The 16,470-nt window shown below is 32.6% G+C and overlaps 2 protein-coding genes across 5 annotated transcripts; one reads left to right on the top strand and one right to left on the bottom strand.

The window, feature by feature from the left end:
- Positions 1 to 2,963: 2,963 nt before the first annotated feature.
- LOC121214469 (KIN14B-interacting protein At4g14310) lies at positions 2,964 to 7,488 on the top strand. 3 transcript variants are annotated; one of them, XM_041088169.1, is made up of 4 exons: positions 2,964 to 4,624; positions 4,979 to 5,194; positions 5,270 to 5,592; positions 5,715 to 7,488. In XM_041088169.1, the coding sequence occupies exons 1-4, from the start codon at positions 3,032 to 3,034 to the stop codon at positions 6,244 to 6,246; spliced, it is 2,664 nt and encodes an 887-aa protein (XP_040944103.1). In that variant the 5' UTR covers positions 2,964 to 3,031; the 3' UTR covers positions 6,247 to 7,488. The 3 variants fall into 3 exon arrangements, with proteins under 3 accessions (XP_040944103.1, XP_040944104.1, XP_040944102.1); XM_041088170.1 differs by having other exon boundaries at positions 5,273 to 5,592; XM_041088168.1 differs by having other exon boundaries at positions 4,979 to 5,592.
- LOC107936257 (phosphate transporter PHO1) lies at positions 7,173 to 16,111 on the bottom strand. 2 transcript variants are annotated; one of them, XM_041088171.1, is made up of 15 exons: positions 15,749 to 16,111; positions 14,106 to 14,195; positions 13,798 to 14,014; positions 12,966 to 13,329; positions 12,656 to 12,704; positions 11,482 to 11,553; positions 10,938 to 11,025; positions 10,715 to 10,835; positions 10,389 to 10,638; positions 9,135 to 9,239; positions 8,902 to 8,946; positions 8,393 to 8,542; positions 7,965 to 8,243; positions 7,592 to 7,728; positions 7,173 to 7,484 (listed from the first exon to the last, which is right to left on the bottom strand). In XM_041088171.1, the coding sequence occupies exons 1-15, from the start codon at positions 16,001 to 16,003 to the stop codon at positions 7,397 to 7,399; spliced, it is 2,310 nt and encodes a 769-aa protein (XP_040944105.1). In that variant the 5' UTR covers positions 16,004 to 16,111; the 3' UTR covers positions 7,173 to 7,396. The 2 variants fall into 2 exon arrangements, with proteins under 2 accessions (XP_040944105.1, XP_016724443.1); XM_016868954.2 differs by having other exon boundaries at positions 10,938 to 11,067.
- Positions 16,112 to 16,470: the final 359 nt, after the last annotated feature.

Raw genomic sequence — 16,470 nt, forward strand, 5'->3', positions numbered from 1 at the left:
TCGGGAATACACTTTCCGACACCCCTGACTATCGAGTCATTACAATTGCAGGAAAAGGAAAGTAAAACAAAAAACAAAAAGACTCGGTCCAATTCCAAAATGGATTGTCACCCATTTCAAGCTTTTCTAGAAAGCTCATTAATCCTCTGTTGTCGATTACAGTTCTCCGACGCTCACAATGAGTCTTCTCCAAAATCACCATCCATTGTTCTCCTCAATCTTCAAAAACCTAAAACACTCTTCAATTAAAATTTTAATTTTTAGATACAGCTAAACAATGCATAATTAATTTTTTAATCCAACTTATAAAATTAATAAAATTTCACTATATGTGCATCTATTAATCTTTGTATTTGCAATTGTACTGATCTTTCTACTTTGAGTCCTATAGGTTTTATCTTGTTATCACCTTAAAGGGAGACGTCCTCTCCTCATAAAACGTATATGACTCTCGACGGAAATGGAGATAAAACTCTAACACAAAGCAACATTTTTTATTATTGAGGACTTATCGGTTACCTAAAAAACAACATTTCGAAATTTTTTTCAAAAAATTGTCCCCTCAATAGTAATAATTTTATTATTTAATTTAAATTTGAATCAAGTGATATTATCTAACTAGATTTAATTAATGTTGGACGAATTGCAATATTCTTATAATTGGGGTATATTTATATAAAATTTATTTTTTTGTGAACTAATAAACAAGTAGGCAACGTGGACTTTGACTGTAGTTTTCACCATTCTTGTAAATGCCCATACATTATGATATTATTAAAAATGGGATGATTATTATTAATTATATTGACAGTGAAATTACGGGAAGTTGTCATTTGTCCCTTTTTAATTAGTTTCTTATTTGTTAATATTTTTTTTCGCTTGTGAAAGGTTTTTTTTTAGAAATTGCATTGCGAGTGTGCAAAACAATTTTGTATTGTTAAAAAAAATTATTACTATGGTTTTTTCTTTTTACTTTTAAAATTTTAAAAAATTGCAACTTAAAATCAGCTTCAACACTTTATTTATTCAATTTTGGGCAAAATAATAAAGAAGCCAATTTTTTTAAAATTTATTGAAATAGACTCGGTATTTTATTATTTACCGGAATGGGTCATTTTCCCCTAAATCGCGTCCACGTAAGCGCGAAATCAGGGGATATGTCAGCAAATCGCATCCACGTCAGTGCGCTATGTTGACGTAGCAACAAAGCGCGTCCTTAAAAGCGCGATTTGTGTCCACGTCATCAAAGCGCGCTGACGTGGACGCGATTTGCTGCCATGTTGCGCGCCCTTGGGGACGCAATTTCGCCGTGTTTCCCATGTTAGAATTTTTGGGGTTTTTCGGATTTTTAGAGAAAAAAAAACGTCAGCTAAAAAAACATCGACTAGAAAAAAGATTTAGCTACCAAAATTAAAACTGTTTCTTTAAAATAGCATTCATTCCATTTATTTAAGTGATGATAATTTGACCATACCATCTCCTCTTTTTATAGAACAAAATTGTTTAATTTTTTCAAATTATAATTTTGCTTTGTGGATGTGAATATCGGTGTAGTCCTTCAGATTGATTGTTGGTTGCGATTTCTCCAATATTTTTGTAATTTTATTTTGTTTTTAATTTCAATCCACATTATTATGGTTTTGTCTACAGTTTCGTGATTTTATTTTGTCCATAGTTTTGTGATTTTATTTTGACCACTCTTATATAGGTGGTTTTACTTTTAATTTTTAATCATGTTCTTACGTATATGTGAGATTTGCCAGTGCCGCCAGACCTATTAGGAATTGTTTTTAAAGGGTTTTATCATGATAGATCATAATGATGATGATAAATTCAAAATTATGAGGAGAATGATAGACCATTTGAGACTTAGCCTTTTGTACATCAATGATGCAATGGGTTTATTGAGACTTTTAACAATATTTTATTGGTTAATCAGTGTTCATTGTCAGGTTAATTTGATGAGAGCTAAGTTAGGATGCAAAGTTCAACGATTTTATCAAGTTGATATATATCTGGTTTGTTTTTGAATTAGTCCAATGTTATAATTAGTGTCAATTTATCCTTTTTTTTAGATTACTTTACAAACATGACATTTATGCATTAATTTATAATAATTTATTTATCAATTGTACTATGTGACGCGTATTTGTATTATTATTATTCATGATTCTTACTAATAATAGTATTTCCTTAAAACAAAATATGATAAATTCTAGGCATTAGAATTCATCACTATTGACACCCATGAACCCAAACTTATCATACACCATACACAACATTCTAGTTGATGATTATTTTTAAAATTTGGTAGATTAAAAGAATTTTAATTCTATAGATTTGAGTGCTTAGTGAAAAAAATTAGACTAAATCTTTGTAACTAATGAGAAAAATTACTTCACTTAAAAATGAGAAGGGCTTTAATGGATAAAAAATGTATATTAGGGTTTATTTAATTATAAAATAAGTATAAGATTTGTTTAATTTAAATTTTAAAATATATTTAAAATATCTATAGATGTCTAATATATAAATACTATAGAAATCAAAGAAAAAAAAGCATATGTAGATATATTAAATATATTTTAAAATTAAAATTAAACAAATTTTTAGAAATAATGATAAATATCAAAATTACACATATGTTGCAGATACAAATAATTATATTAATTTAATGTAAAAATAAATTGGTGTATTTATTTAAATGTGTATAGTTGAATCAAAATCAAAATTGTAAGTATACATTGAACTGCAATTAAAGATTCATGTGTATAATGATACAAAATTAAAATTAATGTATCAAATTGCACAATAAAGTAAAGTTTATGTCCAATTATGAGTTTTATCCCTTAGAAAAAGAAAGAAAGAAATTAAAAATGAGAATATTCCCAAAAATTCAAAATAGCATTCATTTCCCGCCCAAAAATTCAAACTTTAAGTTCTGAAAAGATCATTTCTCAGTTCTAAATTTCTAAAGTATCCGTTTCAATTTACTGTTAATTTATTTAATCCTCAAAAGCTAAAGAGAAAAATGTCATCGTCGTCGGCTCGCCGGCAAAGAGACTTAATCGCCGGCAAACAGAGACCTGCAAAAAACCTGAACCCAATCTCCGACTCCACTCCGACCCTCAAAAAAACATCTTCCGGAAAAGAAAACCCACGACCCAGCGGTCTTTCTCGGGCTTCCGTGGTGACCCAGAAGCCCAAAATCCGGCCTGTCCCACGCGTCGAGAAGGCGGCGGCGGTTGGTGGCTCCGACAGTGAAGGCCAGGTGCGGTGGTCCACTTCATCGGCGCCAAGAGGTAGGAGTCAGAGCCCATCTGAATTTGTTAGGGTCTTTTCTGATTTGAAAAAAGATAGGGTTTCAATCGATAGGGAAAAGAAGGGTTTTAGGGGTTCAACAGGTAGAGGTAACAAAGAAAATGGTGGGTTTAGGGAGAGTTTGGTGATGAAAGTGAAGGAAAATGAGGGGAAAGTAAAAGGGGTTAGGGTTTCAGATGGGAATTGTAAAAAAGATGCTAAATTTGGCTCTGATTTGGGAAAACCAAATGGGGATAACATCCAAAACGAGGGTTTTGGGGCTTTTAATGAAAAGGGTATTTCAGATTTTGATTCAGAACTTGGAGCTTGTATTAGGGTTGATGAGAAATGTGACGCAAAGTTTCTAAAAGAGAAGTCTTTAAGTGATGGAAAGAGCTTGGTGATTTCAAAAGAGAAGGACTTGAGTGTGCAAGAGAGTGAAGGGAGTGGGGCTGTCATTAAATATCCAAGCAAACTTCATGAAAGGCTTGCTTTTCTAGAAGGGAAGGTGAAGAGGATTGCTTCAGATATTAAGAGGACTAAAGAGATGCTTGATATGAACAATCCTGATGCCTCAAAGGTGATCCTTTCAGATATTCAGGACAAGATTTCTGGTATCGAGAAGGCTATGGGTAATGTTGTGAGTGATTCAAATTGTAAATCGAGCAGTTCGAAAGGTTCTGGAGATGAAGAAGTGAGTACTAAAGAAGCTGATGGCAGTCAGAGTAAGCGGGTGGTGGGTAATGTTAAGATTTCTGTTAAAGATTTGAATAGTGAAGAGTTGGAAGCTAGATTGTTTCCTCATCACAAATTGCTTAGAAACCGCACATCATTGAAGGAACCATCAGGGAGCTCTCAAAGTCACGAACCCTCTGATGCCATAGAATCTGGTTGTGAAATAAGGGATGAAAAGAAGTTATTGAGTTCCATTGAGGATAATCCAATAGCTTTGGAGTTCTTGGCTTCACTTGATAAGCGAAGTCAAGTCACCACAAGGAATGAGCTGGCTACTATGGAGAATTCTGATACTCAAGATATGGATGGTGGTGGTGGTTCAGGTGCACAAGGGCCTTCGAAAAACTTATTTGTGAAGCATGGTGTCGAGTTCAATCTTGAATCAGATGAGATACTTGAGGACTTTGATGACCAGGAGAACAGGCCAACTGCTGTTATTGATGAGGAGTCTGAAGATCCTAGCATTTATCCGCTCAATGAAATTGGCCCTAAGATGTCAACTGGAGGATGGTTTGTGTCAGAAGGAGAGGCAGCTCTTCTTGCTCATGATGATGGATCATGTTCCTTTTATGACATTACTAATTGTGAGGTATTCTTCCTTGTACCTGTCTGAAGTTGATTTTTATGTTCCATATTAGTATTCTGTATTCAACTATCAAATTGTCTGATGTTCTCTGTCGTTTCATGATAGTGATCTGAGCATAATATCGTATTTCTTATCTCTGCTTGATGATTTGTGTTCCTTCTGATTATTTGAATGTCTCTATTGCTATCTTCATTCTGTTAAATTCAATGGACTTAACTCGGAATCTCATTTCAATTTCATTAATAAACCAAATTCTTTTGCATCTTTATACTAATTGAGCGTGTTGATAAAAAAAACGGAGTCATAGACACAACTGAATTTACAATTTCTTAAAATGATGGTCACTTGTTTTTTCAGGAGAAGGCTATCTACAAGCCTCCAGTAGGTATCTCACCTAATATATGGAGGGATTGTTGGATTATTCGTGCTCCCAGTGCAGATGGTTGTTCTGGGAGATATGTTGTGGCTGCATCCGCTGGCAATTCCTTAGAATCAGGATTCTGCTCATGGGATTTCTATAGCAAAGAGGTGCGAGCTTTCCACACCGAGCACAGGGAAATGGCTTCAAGAATGGTACTTGGTCCCTTACCAAACAATGCTTTGTATAGAAGAAATGCTTTGTGTAATAGTTTGTCACCTGAAACTCAGCAGTGGTGGTATAAACCATTGGGCCCTCTTATGGTCGCTACCGCCAGCACTCAGAAAGTTGTCAAAGTATATGACATCCGTGATGGTGAAGAAATTATGAAGTGGGAGGTCCAGAAGCCTGTATTGACAATGGATTATTCAAGTCCACTGCAGTGGAGAAACCGAGGGAAGGTAGTGGTAGCCGAAGCAGAAATGATATCTGTCTGGGATGTGAACTCTTTACATCCTCAGACGGTACTATCAGTCTCTTCATCTGGTCGAAAAATCTCTGCACTTCATGTAAATAACACTGATGCTGAGATAGGTGGAGGGGTTAGGCAAAGGTTAGAACTTTATCCCATGTTGTTGTTTATCATGTCATATTATTTCTACAACGGTTGTTTTCTAGTTTCCCAGCATAATATTTTGTGTTTGGATCCTAATGTTTGCAAAATTTGGATTGCAGAGTAAGTTCATCAGAAGCTGAAGGAAATGATGGTGTATTCTGCACTGCAGATTCTATTAATATCTTGGATTTTCGCCATCCATCTGGTATAGGTGCGAAAATAGCAAAAGTTGGTGTTAATGTGCATTCTGTTTTCTCCCGTGGGGATATGGTCTTTCTTGGATGCACAAATGTAAAGCCATCAGGGAAAAAACAGCCTTGTTCTCAAGTGCAACAATTCTCGTTGCGCAAACAAAGTCTCTTCACTACTTATTCTTTGCCTGAATCTAATGCTCATTCCCATTATTCAGCCATAACACAGGTTTGGGGAAATTCGAACCTTGTCATGGGTGTTTGTGGGCTGGGGCTTTTTGTATTTGATGCCTTGAAGGATGACGGGCTTCAGGCTTTCATATATGATCAAGGAAGTGCTCAAAATGTACGAGAGATTGTTGGACCAGATGACATGTATTCCCCTTCTTTTGACTACTTGGCATCTCGTGTTCTCTTGATATCCAGAGATCGCCCAGCACTATGGAGGCACTTGTCATAGGTATGTATGATAGATGTTGAAAAAATGTCTAAATTCTAGGAGTTTATGTTTGGCTTCTCATGGCATGCTATGTAGAACATATAATGCTTATGTTATTTATTGATTGCATATATGTGTGATAAGAACACCAGTTGAGTGCAGCATCATGCTGACTCTCTATGTTCTAGTGTTTTTTTGGAAGAGTGAAGAATATTTTATGGTTTTGGTTTTTTCCAATGTTGATAACATGATAGCATCCGTTATACAATTATGGTAAACATAACGCACAAAAACATGTTTTATGTTAGAAAAAATAGCTTATGACATTCTTGTTAGCAAAATCCCATTAAATGGGATTCTCTAAATCATTGGACAGTCATGCATGTATAATCGAGTTAAGTCAAGCTTAAGCGGTAAGAAACTTGAGCTTGAGCTCAACTCAAAATTTGAGGCTTGAGACTCAAAGCTAGACTTGAGCTTAACGGAGATTCTTTTTGAAAGCTTGAGCTTGTTTCGAGATAAAAACCGATTTACCTGAGTTAATTCTATTAGATTCAATTAGGCTTGTTCACCTAGTAACAAATAAGCTCAAGTTGTAAGCTTGATTTCAAGTTTGATTATTTGCGTTTGAGCTTGAGCTCTAATTTCCATACTAATTAAAAGCTTGGTTAGCTTAGAAAATCTACTTGAGTCAAGCATTAGGATACTCAAATTCAGCTTCTCTGTAGCTTGAGTTGCTCCAGCTTGATTCGAAAATGATCGAGCTGAATTCAAGTTGTTCTGAGTTGAACCTAAATAGCTTCAGAGCACAGTTGTCGAGTTTACACCCCTATGTATATCCGAAGTATATGAAGGCATAAAAGTAATGCAAAGAGTAAGTTCTGCCACAAAAATTTCTACCTTTTCTACAATATAATTCACCTAACTCACTTGGGGGAACCAAATCGAAGCAAAATTGTAGACTTCAATTGAATTATAATAATCTCAGTGGCAAAGAAATCACATGATCTTAAAAAAAAAGTAAAAATCATTTGCAGGATAATGAATAGAGAGAGTAAAGCGTATTGGCTAATACATCAGATTGATTCAGATATCAGCAAATCACCAGTTAGAATTGCAGTTGGCTTGTTTGGCTTCTATGTCATCTCTGATCATGAAATTTTCATGGATTTCAATCAGAATCCATCTCACGGAATGGCAATGGGACGGTCTTTACTGCTCGGAACTTGCCGGCATTGTTTAGATGTTCATTCTCCAACCTGTTACAGTTAACAATTTCTCATGTTGTGTCAGACCATTTGATCTCAGAATCATCATGTTTCATATTGGTTTTTTGACTGGGAAAAAAATGAGAAATTAGAAATACCTGTAAAAATTCCAATGCCCTCGTCGAATGACCTCTAGGGAAGCCAAGAAGAAGTCCAGCAAGTGTGTCTGAACTTGATTGATTCGAAACCGTGTGATGCTTTCTATCCAAGCAACTCTTAGTACTACATTCAGGGCCTACAATTACACAATTGTCTCATTAAAGATCCTTCTATGGGAAAAAAAAAAACTAATTTTTGTGTGTATGTATATAGTTGATGGAAGGATTGTTAGACTGCTCATTAGTTAATGTGGCATCTTTTTTTGAAATATAGAACTGTGAGAACGACTTTTATACCTTCGAAACGGACAATATAAGTGAACAAGACAATGATATTCAAAAGTGTGACAAAGTTAAAAGGAATATAACTCACAATGGAAATGTAGTAAAAGCTCTTGTTCTTTAGCATCAGATCATCTCTAAGCCAAGGGTTTTTGGAATTAGGGTTAAGAAGTCCCCAATCTTTAACAAAATCCCAATATAATTGGTAAACAGTGGCCACTATTGAAGTCACCAGAACTACACCAAACCACAGGCTGTTGCTCTGTGTCGCATACGTTAGCCGAGCACCGGCAGCCACCATTGCTGAAACATACTTCCCCATGTTAGCCAAATGGTTCGGATCCGATTCATCAAACCATCTTCTTGCACACTTGAAATCAAACCATAAACAAAGGAACACAAATACACATTAGTTAAAATGTATATGATATGAATTCTTAATTTATAAAATGTTATATAAATACATAATCATAATTCGAGAAAATTTACAAACATGGCATGACAATATACGAATTTTACCTGCATGGCACGCCAATAATAAGGCGAAAACGAGATAACATAAGCGAACTGTCGGTAAAGGCTTCCGTTTTTGCAGGTATATTGGCGAGTTTTGAAGCTTTCAGCAAGAAAATAGCAAGCTGTTGATTCCAAGTGTCTTAGCAATGGAATCTGTAATAAAAAGAAAAAACATGGTTGATGATGAAATGCTTGAATTTAGAAAAAGAAAATAGAGAAAAATGGTTGATAAAATGAATATTATCGAGTTTAGCTTGAGTGTGTTTGAGTATCTTAATACTTAATTCAAGTAGCTCACAAGTTTTTATTTTTTAAATTTTTAGTTAACATTGAAAATTTTCAATTCACATTTGAATCCGAGCAACTCGTTATTGATTAATCAAGTTTGATATTGATCATATGAATCGAAATTATCTTTTTGAGGTAAATAAGTTAAACCAAATAAATACATTTATTCTGAATTAAATTCAAGCTTTTTTAAAATGAAACTCAATTGAACTCAAGACAACTACCTGACTAGTAAGTTGGTCAGCCATGAAAAAATCTACCATCAAAACCTGCAAACAACAACGAAAAGTGTTCAAACTTCATACTATCTAGAGCTGTTCCAGAGCTGGATAACTCAACCGCCCAAATTAATTAAGTTTAGACAAAATAATTTATATCCTAAATTGGACTTGAATTTTTTCGGAACCCAACTGTTACCCGATCCATTAGCAGATAATAAGTATGGAAGTAAAGATACCTTATACAGTGGAGAGCAAATTATGTTGCGCATTATTCGAAGGAAGCAATAACGAGTTGGACGGTAAAAGATGTCAAACGGGCAGATCAGCAAAGCTATAAAAATCTGAGATTGAAAAACCAAACACAAAATAGGGGATTTAAATATCAATCAGGGGAGAAGTCTGAAAATTAATTTTGGGAATTAAATTATATATTTTTATGATAATAAAAATGTAATTTAATCATTTTAATAGTCTGTATCTTTATAATTTTTAAAAGATTAAATCAAATTTTTATCATTTTTGAGAAGATCAAGTGCAATTTTACCATTAATAATTTAAAATTTTAAAAATTATAAAATAGTCTAAATGAAAAATTTTCTATTTTAGTGGCCCAACCCTTCCAATTCCGCCACTGATATCAAGAGAAGTAAAACAAGTTCAAATAAATAATTTATATATCTCAATTCATTGTTTACAAAAATAAAACAGATTCGGATACTAAAACTTGATAGTAACCCATTGAACATGAGTATATTCAATTTTTTCATTTATATGAGGGTTATACTCATGTTTAGAGGTGATCATGTGCTAGGTTGGTTTTGAGCCAGGCCTCAATAGAATTTTAGGCACTTTTTCTAGGCCCAGGCTTGATTCGGTCTGAAAAATGGGCCTAAAATTTTATCTAATCCTAACTTGGATAAAAATGCTAAAACTCGAGCTCGCCCACTCGTATTAAAATTTTTTATATTATTATTTTTATATAAAAATAAATTTAAAAAATATAATAAATCAAATACACTAAAAATAGTAAAATAAATATTTTCCAACAAATTAAAAATAAATTTTAAAAAATTTATTTATACTTAAATAACACTAGATGCAACTTAGCAAACAAATATCTCTAAAATAGTAACAAAATTAGTAATAAAATAAGAATTATATAATATTTAAATAAAAACAACAATATAATAGCAATATAATAACAAAACGACACCAAAATAACAACAATTTTTTTTTTGCAAATTTGGGCCCGGCCTAGGTAAAAAAAACTTACACAAAGCTTGACCTATTTAGAAAATGAGCCACATTTTTTTGCTCAAACCTATTTTTCGAATTTATATTTTTGTCCAAATCCTCTCACTTTTTGGGTGAGTCATCTGGCCTGGCCCATGATCAGTTCTACTATGTTCAAAATCTACCTCGGCACAAATCATTTGAAAAAAGAAAATAAAAGAGTGGGAGCAAGAGAACAGGGAGTTAATTGAACTAACCAGGAGCAGAAATCCAGGAATGGTGTCAACATGAGAAGGAGAAATGGCAGCAGCAGTGAGGAGGAGATGAATGAGCAAAGCCCCAACAATACAAGTCATCAAAGTGGTGCAAATTAAAAAGGCATCCCTATATTTAAGGGCTGTGTTTGGTGCAAACTCAAATATGAAATTGTAGTTTATTCTTGTGTTCTTCCACATCATCATATTGCACCCATACAAGAACATATGCAAGCTTAACAATGCAAATACACTGCACCAAAAAAGAAAAAAATCAAATTTCCATTTAGTACACTATCAAACTTGATATTTTTCTCAGGTTTACAAACCTGAAAACAGGGTAGACAGTTTCCATGTAAGCAGTGCCAGTGGTAGCTGAGAATATACCACACAAGTGTGCCAATATTATGTATATACCAAATAGTGATACAAAACAGCCTGTAAACAATCCTGCAAAACCACCAAAAGTGAAGGTTGAATCCGAATTTGAGCCTTATACTCGTATTTGAATATATGTCGAATATGGATATTTCGGAAAACAGAGTTAATTACCAGAGAAAAAGGTGACCAAGTGAGAATCTTTGTGCTGCCGAGGTCTCAAGAACTTCATAGCCCTTTTCCTGTCATTGTTGGCGAAGTGCTGTGTGAATATGGATTCCACTTCATCCATTAGTCTAACTACCTAAACAATTTTCATCATAAATAAACCTGTTTGATTAGAAAACAATACATTTCTAGTAAAATTACACTAATAGCTCGTCATTCCATTTGTGGATTATGGACTACTAGTAAACCACGTGTGTTCAATTTGGTACTTGAATTTACATATAGGATTAATATATTATTTCGTACTTGAATTTAATTCTAGTGTTTAATTTGGTACTTAAGGTTTTTTTAGTCCCATTGAAGTACTTATTTTGTTTATTACAGTGCATGTGTCAAATATTTATTAGGCCTCTGATGCTGGTACCAAGTTATATATTAAAGAGAAACTTAACCGAATTAAGACGATGAAAAACTCTTATAGTAAATTTAAAATTAAAACTAAAATTAAATATCGGATAATATATTAACCCTAAAATATATAGTAACTTACCTTATCAGAGCTAATGAAATGGGATCTCTTCACTGCTTTCAAATATCTTGCTGATGCTTCTTGTTTGGATACCTGTTCAAACCATTATGCCCATTAGGTATGCATACGGGCATATAGAAGAGTATGATTCTTCAAACATATTTAGAAGGGTGAATCTAGGTAAATTTTTAGGAGGGACCGGAATTGAATTATAAATTTTTTAGAGGTTAAAATAAAATTTTGTCATATATTAGTTTATGATATTATCATTTTTTAAACAATTAAATATATATATTTTTCATTTTTCGGAGACTAAAGTAAAATTTCATCATATATAAATTTATAATTTAATAATTAAGAGGGAAAAAGTACAATTATTTATTTTTTTTGGGTACATTCACCCTAAACATATCTATATTTAGACTTGTTTATGGGCTGAGCCAAACTCAAGCCTTGACAAAATTTTAGGCCCATTTGGTAAATCCGCACAGATAAAAATACTAAAACACAGGCTCGACCCGCCCATATTAAATATTTTTATATAAAAATTATTTTAAAAATATAATACATAAAAACATTAAAATAAATATTTTCTAACAAATTAAAAATAACTTTTAAAAAATCTTTGTACTTAAATAACACTAATATAGGTGTAACTTAACAAATAAATGCCTCTAAAATAGTAGTAAAATTAACAATAAAATAAGAGTTGTACAATATCCAAAAAATAATAACAAAACAGTGAAATGATAGCAAAACAATAAGAAAACAATGGGAAAACAACAATTTTTTTTTTTTTTGTAAATTCAGACCGGGTCAGGCTCGAGTTAAAAGCCTTGATCGAGGCTCGATCCGTTTTCTAAACAGGTATTTTTTTTGTCCAAACCCATTTTTAGGAACTATATTTTTACCCAAATTTATTTTTTGAACTATATTTTTATCCAAACCCTTTCATTTTTGGGAGACTTCCCGACCAGGCTCAGGTCTACTCATATTGGATACATCCACAGACCTTAGCTGTATAATTACGACTTTAGACCCTCTTAAATGTTAACAAATTCAATTTAATGTTTCTTAGTCTCTTTATTAAATAAAAGAAATAGATTTTTGTCTCCTTTAGGAAATTAAAATTTTAATAAAAAAATTTCAATTTATTTTTTAATAGAATGCATTTTGATATAAAAAATAGAACTACCTTGTCAAACTTCTTGAGTATCTTTGTAAAAGCCACCATATTTAAGGAGCTGCCAAAATAATAATTCAATCATATTAATAATCTCATCAAACAATAACATAAATTTTTTTAAAAAAATTTGTAAATCTAGGGACCCCACTGCATAAAATTTAGACTATAGTTTTGAAAAATCTCATCTGGGCCATATATTTACAATTATGGCATAAGAACTGAATCTGCAACTTATGCAGACTGCAGGGACTATTAATAGAATTTCACCTAAATTAAATAATCAATTCTGAATTTTTTTTTGTAAGAAAAACGAAAGGACCTGTAAGTTTTGAGGAGGCCAAGGCCCCTGTAGAGTTCAACAAAAGCGGTCCTAATCATCTTTTCAGCACATTGGATCTTCTTTCTGTTGATGGAATGCCCCGCCGTCGAATCTTGTTTCGTGGAGTTGCTGATTAGATCCTCCCACAGCATTGATGTCACAGCTGAGATGGCGCTTGTCGGCGTCGTGGCCGGGATGTCGATCCTCATCGCAGCCTTCCGCTTCTCAACTTTCTTCCTCTTGGCCCCGCCGCCCGCCGCCGCAGCCGCCGGTGAGTTCATGAATTTCACTCCATTCCTTTCAAATGCTGCGATTATCTCATCTGAGATTTCTGTGGAACCATCGTTTAATCCTAAGGGACTGTCTGCATTTATTTACTTCTAATTAGAAAATCAATATTATTATTAACCACAATTTAGCTTGCCTCCAGTTTTTTTCCCCAAAATTTTAAATTTAATTTTATTCTAAAAATTATGGTAAATTCCATAAAAGTCCCTCAACGTTACCACTGTATTTGGATTAGTCCTTTACTTAAACATGCTTATACTCTCAAATAAAGACTTAACCTTTAATTTGCATATAGGGGTATAGTTTAAGGGCATTTTAATCGTTTTAGCTTAAAAATTATGATTTAGCCATGCAATTACAATTTTTATATGCATATAATTCATTATTTAATTTTAAGTTATGTTTAAGATATAAAATCATCTTAGGTCATGGACCGACCATTGGTCCATAAACTAATAAAAAATGTTAATACATTCCCCTAAGTTTCACAAAATTAAATAGGTTAGCACTTAACAATATTGAAAAAAACAATGCAAACTCTCACCCGAGAAGCCGGAGTTGCGACGAGAAGATGACGATGAACGCGGAAGGATATTCGGCTTCCATCGTCGGTTGCCGTCGAGTATCTGCTTCAAGTCCATTAGGGTTTGAAGTTGATCATTCAAAGCCTCTCCTCTCTCAAGAAACTCACTCTCTTTAGTCTTGTAAAATTGATTCACCTTATTCAACTCTTCATCCAACCTCTCAAAAAATACCCTCACCTTCCAAAAAAAAACAAAACAGAAGAAATGGATTTAGTATGTATATTCAATCTCAAACAACTTCAAATGATAATAATAATTTTATGTATACCTCATCTTCTTCAGAAAATAATTGAAGAAGCTCAGTTTGATAGAATTCTACTTCATGATCAGAAGCATCCTCCGTGCTTTTACTCCTTACCTATAACATCAAAAAAAATGTAAAATATATTAAAATTCGATATTAAATTATTTATTCCACAACCTTCCCCTTATATTTGGTGTCTTCATATAGTTGTTTCTTTTTGGTTTTTTTCCTAAAAACTTTCGATATTCTTTTATTAACTTTAGAGTCGAGCCTAGTCAAATCCTTAATAGAGGGGCAAAGATCATTTAACACTATTTTTGTCGTTCAGAAGATTCGAAGTTGTGAGCTTACTTAAAATAAATCGAATTTCTTACCATTTGATCTAAATATTCTTAAAAATTTAATGATAAAAGCGTTATATTTTACTGTTGATAGTTGCCGCAATTGAACGTATCAACATTAATTGTAATTATTACAATAAACTTAGCGTGACACAAAACACACATTTGTAACAGTCTGTATTCCTAATAAAGAAAAAGAAAGATTTTTGCTAGAAAAGAAAAAGGTGACAAACCCACTTAAAATGCAAGAAAATTCAACCCATGATGAAAAATTAACTTTAAAGTTAATTAAATAGTGTATTAAAGATGCATGTTTTCGGCACAAAAAGGGTTGCCAAATCTTTGCTTTTTATTCATCAACTTTTAATCATGGGAGGCTTTCGAAATTTTATAAATTATCATGTTCATATTGGTCTAAATGTTATAGGTTTAATATAATAAACACGACAATAAAAGTTTCTTTAAAAAAATACAATAAAAATTTTATTTAATATTTTGATAAATTTATGGGTTAAAATTATTATATATCAAAAAGTTTATTTTAATTCATTTCGATTAAAAAGAATATTTTAATTTTTGAATGTTCGACGTTGTTAATGTAATGACATAACTTATAGTAACTGATGTTGCTATTAATGAGAATTGATATAGATTAAATTATAAATAATTTAAACAAAAATAAAATAAAATTGTAAACAATTTTATGGTAAAAACAAAATTAATATCTATATTTCTATTCATTCTTTAAAATTATTGTTTAGCTTTTCAATAATCAAACGTTAAGCAATGCCATTCTTAACAGTAAAGTCAAACGTGCAACGATTTAAATGTGACTTTTCAATCTTATAGTGATTAAAATATTCCTTTTAATTTTAGAGTGATTAAACTAAATTTTATGGTATGATACATGGGGGATTTGTAAGAAACTTTAACCGTATTTATGATCAAAGGTGAGAAATTGCTTTCGGAAGAAAAAGCAGACCATGTGATATTTATAGAAAAAATGAAAACATGGTAGGTAGACGGTAGACCTAATATTATTAAACATGAAGCATGGAATACGATACAAGTTTGGACATAACACAAAAAAGCACGACATGAATTGAAAGAAAGAACATGGACGACTCAGTTTAGAAACAAGCAGTATTATCGGCCATTGGAAAGCATACAGCTGAAACCCTATTTCTCTTTCATTGGAAAATTTTCACAACTTTATGTCAAAATCATTGAAGAAATGGAAGAAATGAAAAGAACCTACTTTCGCAAACACCCTAAAAAGAAAAAGAAAAAAAAGTCTGATTGATGTTTTTGAGTCAGAGCTTGTACCTTTACGGTCTCATCATCGTCAGTATTGGTGTTGTTATTGGAGCTGAAGAACAGCTTGGTTGAAAGTAGTTTCATGGCAATGAAACGAATGGGGTCGACAATAGAACGACCAAAACCATGGTTAAGTTGAGTTGGTCTCTTGTTTCTAGCGAGCTTGATCTTCTTTATATGTTTCTTGAGCTGCCAATAGTTAACAAAGGCATCTTTCCATTCTGGTATTAGTTGAGCTTCAAGCTCCTTTGAGAACTTCACCATGGTTTTCTATCTTTCTCTTCTCTTCTTTTCTCTTATTGCACTTCTCTTCTTCTTCTTCGCTTTTTTTGAAGAGCAAAATGGGAAATGAGAGATTGAGAGCTTGAGAGGGATTAGTGATGCAAATGTGTACATATATATATAAGTTGAGTTTGGTAAGATCTCCATATATTTTAAACAAAGGGTGAATATATAGGAGAGGTCCCTCTATTATATGAACATGATAAAATGAGTCCCTCAAATATCTAAATATAGAGAGAAAACGAAAAAGAAAGAAACGTGGAGAATTTGCTTATTGGTAAGGGAAATTTGAACTTTTTTTTTTCTTAAGTAGTGTTTACACTAAATAAAGGGAGAAAAGATATGAGAGTAGAGGGCAAAAGAGTTTGGAGGCTTTGAAAAATATAAATTTCAATTTAATTTGGATTGAATTATTATTAATCTTTTTATAATTAATTATTAAATTATTA

Source organism: Gossypium hirsutum, chromosome D02, assembly GCF_007990345.1.
Source record: "Gossypium hirsutum isolate 1008001.06 chromosome D02, Gossypium_hirsutum_v2.1, whole genome shotgun sequence".
Classification (NCBI taxonomy): domain Eukaryota; kingdom Viridiplantae; phylum Streptophyta; class Magnoliopsida; order Malvales; family Malvaceae; genus Gossypium; species Gossypium hirsutum.